The sequence below is a fragment of the Ostrea edulis genome, chromosome 7, assembly GCF_947568905.1.
Source record: "Ostrea edulis chromosome 7, xbOstEdul1.1, whole genome shotgun sequence".
Lineage (NCBI taxonomy): Eukaryota > Metazoa > Mollusca > Bivalvia > Ostreida > Ostreidae > Ostrea > Ostrea edulis.
The window spans coordinates 8,770,837-8,781,562 of record NC_079170.1 but is presented as its reverse complement, the minus strand read 5'-3'; the positions used below and the strand labels follow the sequence as shown (position 1 = coordinate 8,781,562).

Here is a 10,726-nt window from a genome sequence, read left to right as displayed (position 1 = left end):
ATTGTGTCATCTAGAAGTTAAAATTTGTGACTATGCAAAATTAATATGCATTATATTACAAAATCAATATTTCACTTGTTTGTTTACATAAAAAGACTCGAGTCTTTGTTTACATAACACAAATTTAAGGCTAAAATATTGCTTTTATTCTTGCATTCAGAAGGTCAAAATTTTGGCTGTCGACATTAAATGAGTGATATTTTTAAAGTGTAACATCAAAAATGAAAAATGATTTTATCAAAAATCGTGAACCAATCTAACATTGAATAGAATATTGAAAATAAACGCAATAGATGCAAACCAGTGACACGATGAACATGTTATCCTTGAGCATTCGACATAGGTGTACTGCACCGTCTCCTTCTAAATAATTGTCTCCGAGGTCAAGGTTTTCTGTCACTGTGTTGAACTTCAATAGATTAAAAACATCTCAAGAGTTAAACTTCTAAAAGCAAAACCCAGAAAAGCTTTAAATGATATGTGTGCTTATACCATACGTAAGTACTTGGTATATCATATCGCAGGGGCATGTTTGTTTGCAAATTCTGCATTAACTCCGTATAAGTGCATGGTTTTACAAGGTAATTACAGATATTCTTATATGTGAGGATTTCAATTTACCCATTTACAAAAAACACTGAACACGTGCATGTTGGCAAACGTTTCTGTACCTCTAATGCTCTGGCCACTGGTTTTGTGGCATGACCGCCAAGATAATGATGGCGCATGCGTAGATTCCTATCACCAAGGTGACGAGAAAGATATGAAACGGGGATCAAACCTTCAACAGAAAATATTAACTCGATAACCCGACATAGACCATAACTTTTCCTCCTATCTTAAAAGAAATTCTATAGTCAATGCAAGAACAGAACATATTTCGAGTATTTACAAGTATTTGCAGACAGTTTGACATAATACATTCCATATATATTTGAAAGAGAACAGTACTTCAAAACGTATGCGATGGAAAGTTCGATCTACACTAGATAGCCTCTTACCATCCCTTTTACACTGGTCAAGATATGTAGTTTTTCCCGTTGGATCCAACGGCTTTTCAGTTTCTGTAAATCGATGCATGAAAGAACATATAAATAGATAAGCCTAGATAATTGTTAGCGGGGATTGATTGAGCACTGGTTTAAGACCCATCAGAACTCTTCAATTTGGGATACATTTTGACAGAAGAGATAGATGATACGAATTACACGAGACACCGGCAAATCACTAATTCGCCTACAGTCGCTTATAATTATATTTACATCAACCTGTAATTAATGCAACATTTTAATCCGGTTTGAGCGATGGTCTGCTCAAATATTGCCGGATCTCCGTTGCTCCAATCCGCAATTCCAATGAACTGAATTTATCGATTTTTAAAATGATTTTTTAAACTATGTTTTGTATTCCTGATAAACTTGTTCCACAAAATAAGAATTAGTAAACAATGCAATTCAAACCAATCGCATTAGATCAAATGTGACGTGTTTACAGCATTCAGTAGCGATAACTTGTCAGTCTCAAACTTTCGCTAGCAATGTTAAAGTGTTTAGTGAACACGCCGATCAGTCTACTCTAAACTATACATCACATGCCAATGTGTCACGGTTACCGACAGTACCAAAGCCAAACAGGTTTTAATATTTTACCAAACTTATTCTTGTAAATCATCCGCATCAATCAGAGACATCAAAAAGATAAAAGATGAATGAAATATAAATCAAATGTACCTCTTTGTACAGCGATTTTCTATTCAGAAAACTAAAAAAATACTTTTTGATGATTATTTGAAGACTTGGATACGGTTTCCAGCAACAGAATGTCGTGTTGTTTATTCCTATGACATATGCTACTTCTGTGAATCCAATGAGTCATATGGCTCACGGAAATAAAGAAACTGAAACTTCTGCACTGCCGCAAAACACGGTATAATTCCATTATTCATCCTCTCTCAACAACGGCGAAGAAACTGTCGAAACACTTGTTCCACAGGTGACGGACTGACTGGTGTGTTAAACAATTTATTCCTCTTACATTATCTAGATTTTGGTTTGATAATTTTGATAGATAAATGCATATTGATTTTCTTTTTAGTAATTTACAAATGATATGACTACACAATATACAGGTGTCTGATTGACTGTGTGGTATAATTAATTAAGCATATATACATATTACTAGCACGTGATAGGCAAAGACATGCTTTAATGACGATGTTCGCGCAAGAAAAATGGATGCCCGCAAAACGGAGAAACATTAAGGAAATCTGAAGAACACCGTAAACAAAGAATGATGATAATGTTGATCCATCGGAAAAAAAAACCAAAAAAAAAAAAAAAAAAAACCACATGTGTAAATAGACTTGTCCCCTAATGTAACCATGTTTAAAGGCACGTTCACTGAATGCTTGATTTCCTCCTAGATAACCTCAGGTTTTATGTGCTTTTTGGATAATTCTTATAAAATCTAAAGTGAGAATAGAATTTCGTTTACATGTGTGAACACCACAGATAAAATATGTGGTAACATCCTATCAAAAAAATTGCAAAGACCGTAGTACCTTATATATTCAATAGTCTGCTTCCCTATAGATTTTTCGATTTTTTTTTTTGGAATTTTGCAGATATATACTGTATGCATACAATATTTGTAGTGGAGAATTATGTAATAGAAAAACCTTAAAATACCCCCCCCCTCCTAGATTCGCGGTTGAATGTTGAATCAACGTTAACGTGCCCCGTCGGAGTTTCCATTCTACGGATATTTGTGTTACTCAGTTAAAATCATTTTCTTGTTACGGAGGTCTACAGGGTCGTAAATCTCCATTGATTATTGATATTCTGTAGATATATGTGGAGTTTTGGGAGTTCGATGCCCTTTGCTTCAATAATTTGCCTTCGTTTTCCCTGCTTCAATGGCAGTCACGTCAATATTTCAACTTTACACCCCGTTGTCGGCGATCGGCCAGCAAAAGTAATCACGTACATGATTTTTTGCGAAAACGTCGATATAATTATATATATGTTCAAGTACGATTGTTTTCATTAAAGAATGTCTATTTTCGTCGAAATTTTGGCATATTGATCTCTTGTCTATAATTTGTACAAATTGATCCAATAACACGTAATCGGTATTAGTAAATTTTCGTGCAAAATGTTCACTTTAAATGAAGAAATATCACGCGAAATTTGTAGAATAGTTATAGTTTGGAAAGTAAGACCTCCTAGTTATCGGGATCAGTAGATTAGGATAACAAAAACAGTTTTATATATGAAAATAACTGCGTGTAATTTACATTAATTTATCAATTGGTATACATAGTTGACCAATTTTTAAGATCGCCCCCCCCCCCCCCCCCGTGTCCGTTTTGTCAAACTTTTGAAAATAACAAATTTCATCGCGAAATACATTGACATTTAAAGCCTACAGAAACGGGCATTTTTACGACATATCAACCGTGTTTTCATCAACCGATATCAAACACTAAATTTATGTAAAGCAATAAATACATATCAATAGCAATCAGATTCTATTCTTTAAAATGCAGTTTGATGAATGAAATGACAGGTGAAATCAATTTGTAAGTGACTAGTAGTTCGTACACTGTTACAATGTTAGGCTTAGTCCAATATAAATACGGTGTGTTAGCTACAGATTCTGACACTTTCCTTTCTTTGTCTTCTTTTTCTCCTTTTTCAGAAGTTTTTGTTTCACTTCCTCCATATCTGTGCAGGTATACCATTGTATCATGATATAAAGACATCAATATTGTATCATGATATAAAGACATCACTCTCGTATCGTGATATAAAGACATCACTCTTGTATCATGATATAAAGACATCAATATTGTATCATGATATAAAGACATCACTCTCGTATCATGATATAAAGACGTCACTCTCGTATCGTTATATAAAGACATCACTCTCGTATCATGATATAAAGACATCACTCTCGTATCATGATATAAAGACATCAATATTGTATCATGATATAAAGACATCACTCTCGTATCATGATATAAAGACATCACTCTCGTATCGTGATATAAAGACATCACTCTCGTATCATGATATAAAGACATCAATATTGTATCATGATATAAAGACATCACTCTCGTATCATGATATAAAGACATCACTCTCGTATCGTGATATAAAGACATCACTCTTGTATCATGATATAAAGACATCACTCTCGTATCATGATATAAAGACATCACTCTCGTATCATGATATAAATACATCACTCTCGTATCGTGATATAAAGACATCACTCTTGTCATATTTCGACTAATATTTTAATAGAATAAAAGATAATTACGTGTGGCGTACTTATAGATATAAAATAAAGTGCATTTGAATATATACTTTCATTGATTTGAAAAGACTAAAAATATCACAATTTCTTATAATTCTACTGCCAAAATCTAATTTTATAAAAGAAAGTTTTGCGCGTTTTATTTGATTTCATTATTTTTTTTAATTCGATAACAGCATTTCTTCTATTTTTGAATTCAATTTTCACATTCATTATATAGTCAGGCATCGGATTCTATAAAGCTTTAGGACGTACTCAAGTTACGCACACGACACTAGGACGTACTCAAGTTATGCACACGACACGAGCGTAACGTCGAAATACAATGTATACACGTGATTTTGGTGATACCCAAAAGCATATTCCATATGCATGATCAAAATATTATGGTATATGACGTCGAATGCGACTTAAAGATCAAGAACCACGAGTGCAACACATCAATTCCCGTCTAATGCAGAGGTAATATCACGGTGAACCCGTAACAGAACCGTTTCTGTGGAGTGACAATTTGCTTCACATATATACCCTCACGTAAACCAATTTTCTTGTGTATGACGCTAAACACACAAAATGCGGACATCACAGTCGGGTGTTATTGGAGTACCACTACTTCTACTGTCATATGATGGTAAGACTATTCTAATTTAAGCAATTTTGAATTTATCTCTGTTAGAGAGAAGAATGATCACAATGATACCTCCTTTCTTTTCATGAGCCATACAAACCCGGATTCCTGACCTATAATGGATGGGACAAGTTTGAAGCATAATACTTTCTACATAGCAATTCGAATTCCAATCGCAACTTGCTAAACATATATCATATTTGATACTCTTCATGATTCGAAATAGGAAGAATTATTACACAAGTCTTTAAAGATACCAGTAGTTAACTTACTCTTAAGCATATCTGCCTCCAGGTCTGTGTCATATTCTTCTGAATCATGCTGCGAAGGCATGAGCCATGTTTCAAACGTGGGGTGCTGTTTCTTTGACCTTGCCATATCTTTGTCCTTGACCTGCGTCATTGCCCAGTTATGCTCAGGAGATGAGGTACGTCCAGATGACTCTATATAAAATCCACTACCATGTTATGATTTCATCATTTGATATTGTATTGTAAACTAAAGGTATATATGTGTTTTGTTCTATGTTTCTGTAGTACTGTTAAAAGTTTTATTGTCAATGATACTGTTGTAGGATTAGAAAGGATATTTTCTTTGTTCTCAAACTCATCTATGAATTTCAGATTCTCGCGACTTCTTTTCATTAAAGTACAACACTTTCTGCTGTTCGTGTTATGCAATCTATATAGACCAGTTTTTACGGAACTTTACTTTACCCTGGCGCTTGACAGTTAAAAGTACCACCTCAGAAATTGTCAAACTGTTTTTCCGGTCCTACATGTTGTTTAATCGAAATAAAACACCGAGTTTGCTTACACTGCACTATTTGAAAAAAAAATGTAGATGGCGCTTCTTAAAGCGGCCATTTTGAATTTTGAACAAATATACTCGTTTAATGTTATTCCAATCCACCAAATTTCATTGAGATTGGATAACATTACTTCTGGACGGACATGTTTCCCATATACCGGTATAAACATTCCTTATACCTGACACTAAGGTGGTCACTCCGTGGTCCAGCATGTCGTCGGGTTGTCCTTCGCTGTCCTGCAGTTCATCTTTGACATTGTACCGCTGCGGCTTGTAGTCCAGTCCAGGACACTCCAGACCAATAACTTGTGAATCGTCAACCACATTCCCCTCCACCATATCTCCCTCGGTCTTTGAAACCTGTCGTCTGTTTGGTGGTCTCATGTGAGATTTCTTTAAGTTATCGCGGACAAGTTTCTTCTTAGAAACATCGGCCCTGGTTTTAGGATGAGCTGACCAGGGCCGTCTAATGCGGCCCATTGGTGGTTCTGGTGTACTAGAAGGACTGCCTCTGCTGGGGGGCTTTTTGCCTTTAGCTGAGTGTGGGCGAATCAGACTTCTGACATTGGATTGCTGACCTTCGTCTGGATTTGGGGATTCCCCATGTAGTTCCACCGGATCTTCCATTTTACGTGGGTAACTGCTTCTGTACCTTCACAAATAAATGAGAAGGGGTTCTGTATTAGAATATACATACATCCGGAAGAAGAGACAGGTCGTCCCAAAACTTTGACAATTTTCATACGTCAGTACGTAAATGGTTAACGACACGAACAATGGAAATTTTAAAATTTGCAGACAAAGATTTTAATTACATGTAGACAAAAATAAAACAAGTTTCAAATATGATTATCTGGGCATTTGATGTCAAAAATCATATTATATATCTTATAGAGTTTACAAGGTTGATGTGACTGGGCAAACAACGAAAGAGGCCAAACGACTTGGAGCCGAAGTGGAAAAAAGCCAACGTGTCTGGCAATTAACCACGCACACCATATTGACTTGGCCTAATCCTATTGTAATGTTACATTTAAATGGGATTTGACATAAGTTCTTGACACCTAAAACGTCCTCTCCCTAGAATTCATTACACAAATTCTTTTTAAAGTACACATATAATATGCATTAAAAAGGGGTAAAAATAGACTAATGTGATGATTGGAGTACAATATATAATAATAATATTTATCTATATAACGCCCTATATAACTATAAATAACCACTCTAAATCGCTGCACACAATAAAAATGATACAGTATGTTATAAAGAAATGACAATATATATGTGTGTGTGTACTGGGAAAAAAGAATTTAACAAGTGAGTTATCTCTCTCAACGTTAAACATCAGTATCGACATTATCAACGTTGTGTTGACAATTTTGTTCAATGATTCACTCTGTGTATGTACATACACAGAATAACGATAAGCGTCAGCAGCTACATAGAGAACAATTAAAATATTGCGTCTAAATGAATCCCTATTCAAAGCAGTTTTATAGGAGGTGGGTGTGTTTCATAAGAGAAAAATAAGGCGTTAACGTGTCCCTAGTTTTGCCATTGTTTAAAACTTTTCTGAAATTAGAAAATTTACCTTGCTTTAAGGGGCGATAAATTACACTCACTTATTACAGAATGAACGAATGATGATTTATGTTTATTCCGAATTTTGGTATACTGAAAAAAAAAAATTAAAATTTGTAGTCATATACACGTAGTTGGGAAAGTTAAATCTAATACACTATATTTATTAGGACACATTTCTTGCAGATAATGAGGCTCCAGATTCTTTATTCTATGCACTGTATTAATTAAGTCATGTTTGCTGCCTTCATTTATTCAGCAGTTTCTTTATGCTGAAATACATGACATAAATTTGGTTTTTAATGAATTAAAATTTAGTAACCATTTCTTTTGAATGAATCTAGATCTTATGCATCAACTGTAGAGAGCCAGTATGATTTTATGAAACAAATTGTTTTCATGGAAACAGTTGTAAACATACATCTGAATTTGAAAAGGATGCATTTCATAATTATTTTTTTTCAATGCAATTTAAAACAGAAAGAGGTCTATAATTAGACTGGACAGTGCTTTTGGAAATATACATTGTACATTTACATCATTAGTACAATTAATAGTCTTGGACAACGATTTTGTTAGCAGGGAGATTAAATATTTTATTTATATATATGATCTTTTACAAGATTATCGAAAAATTCATTACAATGAGGTAACATTTCCAATGCAGTAATTCACGGCCAGCATCATCAATGCGTGAAACGGATGATAAATAACCACGCAAGACCTCAACCGTGTCCTCATCACTGAATATGCTAATTATGTAAATTTTATCCTTATAGATCTATTGATATTGTTTTGCATCTATTATCAGATATTTGGGAATATATTTCAATACAGCTGGAAATTTGTCTAATGCTCAAGAGGATCTGTACAAAAAGGCAATGAAAGCATATTTCAAACTACATAAAGATTTTTTATCATTACAACCTAGCATTAAAACATCCCTTCATGTCTTTGATCACACAATCAAGCCAATTTTACTTTACGGCAGTGAGATTTGGGGAATTTTTAATCGCCCTTCTTTTTTCAATCGCAATGATATCTCCTTACATGATTTTTACTCTAAATTAAAATGTGAAAACCTCCATGTAAAATTCTGTAAATTTATTCTAGGTCTTCATAGAAAAAGCTCAAACTTTGCAACACTATCCGAACTTGGCAGGTTTCCATTACATTTTGATGTAGTGAAAAATATAATAAAATATGTAAACAGATTAGAAAATCTGGGTACTTCTTTTCCTCTACTAAATGCTGCATACATGCAAAGTAAGCATAATTATGCTTGTACATTAAAATCGCAGTCATGGTATGGTGTGGTGCAAAAGTTATTTGGAATTGTTGGAATTAGAAACAATCATATTGCAATCAATAACCTATCAATTTTTAAGAAAAAATGTAAGGAATTGTTATGCAATCATTATTTGAAAGAATGGGGACATATCAGAAGTTTACAATATGGAAAACTTGAAACTTATGTTAAATTTAAAACTAATTTTGTTTTTGAAAACTACTTAACACTCTTACCACCTGCACAACGTAAAACACTTGCAAGATTACGTACATCAGCGTACAATTTACCAGTAGAACGAGGTCGTTATTCAGGAATCCCTAGACATTTAAGATTTTGCACAAAGTGTTCTTCTTGTAAAATTGGTGATGAAATTCATCTAATTTTTGAATGTTTAACTTATAACTCACTCAGGCAGAACATGTATAAAATTATAAAACAACAATGTGAACATTTTTCCAGTCTGACAACATGAATAGATTAATATGGTTACTCAATTGTGAAAATACTGATGGTACTTGTAGCCCTTTGCGATTTGATTAAAGAAGCAATATAAAATGAAACATGTGAAAGTTCAAACCAATATGTTTACACATAATTAAGCACTCCTTGTAAACATGACATGTTGACTTAGTACCAATGCACCGTCCCGTGGTATCTTTTGCATTACATTCAATCATATGTACTTGTACTACGTGACTATTACTATTATTATGTGTCATTGCATATATTGTTATTATTTTCTTCCTGTGTGCATTTCTGACTGTTTTGCATTAGGATACACAGTGGTACTTACATATATATTACATCAAGTAATGTCTCGTGTTATGTACATTGTCTAAGCTCATACTACTAGTATTACTGTATATTATGTGTGAACCATATGAAACCATATTGCACATATGCACTCATTATAAACATGACATTATGGAGCACCAAATTAACATAAACTCAAATAATTGAAGATATCTTCAATTATTTGAAGATATCATCAATTCAATTATTGCTCTCTTTAATTGAATTAATGCGCGCATGAAATCAATTATTGCTCTCATCAAATGAATTAATGCGAGCTTCAATTCAATTATTGCTCTCATTAATTGAGTTAATGCGCGCATCAATTGAATTAATGAGAGCAATAATTGATTTAATGCGCGCATTAATTCAATTATTGCTCTCTTCAATTCAATTGATGCGCGCATTGATTCAATTAATGAGAGCAATAATAGATTTTATGCGCGCATTAATTCAATTATTGCTCTCTTCAATTCATTTGATGAGAGCATTAATTGAGTAGAAATATTGCTCGCAATAATTAATTTAGAGCTCGGTATAAATAATTTGATGATCTCTTTAATTCAATTGAAGATATCTTTAAATCATTTACAATGCTTTTGTATAAGGAATTAATGCACGCATCAATTCTTTTAAAGAGAGCAACAATTCAATTAAAGATATCATTAATTCAATTGTGGATATGTTGAATTGAAGATATCTTTAATTATATAGTTGCTCTCTCTAAAAGAATTATTGCTCTCTTGAAATGAATTAAAGATATCATTAATTCAATTGAAGAGAGCAATAATTGAATTGATGCGCGCATTAAATCAATTATTGCTCTCATCAAATGAATTAATGCGCGCATCAATTCAATTATTGCTCTCATCAATTGATTTAATGCGCGCATTATATCAATTATTGCTCTCTTCAATTGAATTGTAGCGCGCATCAATTCAATTGTTGATATCATTAATCATTTGAAGAGATCATTAATTCAATTAAAGCGCGCATCAAATCAGCTGAAGAATTAATGCTCTCATCAATTCAATTAATGCGCGCAATAATTCAGAATTGAAGATATCATTAATTATTTGAAGAGATCTTTAATTCAATTGTTGCGCGCATCAAATGAATTGATGATATCTTCAAATAATTAAAGATATCTTCAATTATTTGAGTTTATGTTAATTTGGCGCTCCATATGACATGTTGATCTAGTACCAATGCACCGTCCCGTGGTATCTTTTGCATTACAGTGGAGTTAATCATATGTACTTATACTACCTTTACTATTATTACATGTAGAGTTGTTA

At 33.3% G+C, this 10,726-nt stretch overlaps 1 protein-coding gene across 3 annotated transcripts in view; it reads right to left on the bottom strand.

The window, feature by feature from the left end:
* LOC125655046 (leucine-rich repeat-containing protein 74A-like) overlaps positions 1-10,726 on the bottom strand; it is a 31,792-nt gene that overhangs the window by 20,007 nt on the left and 1,059 nt on the right. For 2 of the 3 annotated variants that reach the window (XM_056143210.1, XM_048885198.2), the window contains exons 2-6: positions 5,941-6,413; positions 5,224-5,394; positions 1,002-1,064; positions 672-781; positions 302-409 (exon numbers count right to left, since the gene is read on the bottom strand). In XM_056143210.1, coding sequence (XP_055999185.1) covers positions 302-409; positions 672-781; positions 1,002-1,064; positions 5,224-5,394; positions 5,941-6,388 — 900 coding nt within the window. In that variant the 5' untranslated portion in view covers positions 6,389-6,413. The remainder of the gene's footprint in view (positions 1-301; positions 410-671; positions 782-1,001; positions 1,065-5,223; positions 5,395-5,940; positions 6,414-10,726) is intronic. The other variant, XM_056143211.1, reaches the window with a different exon arrangement.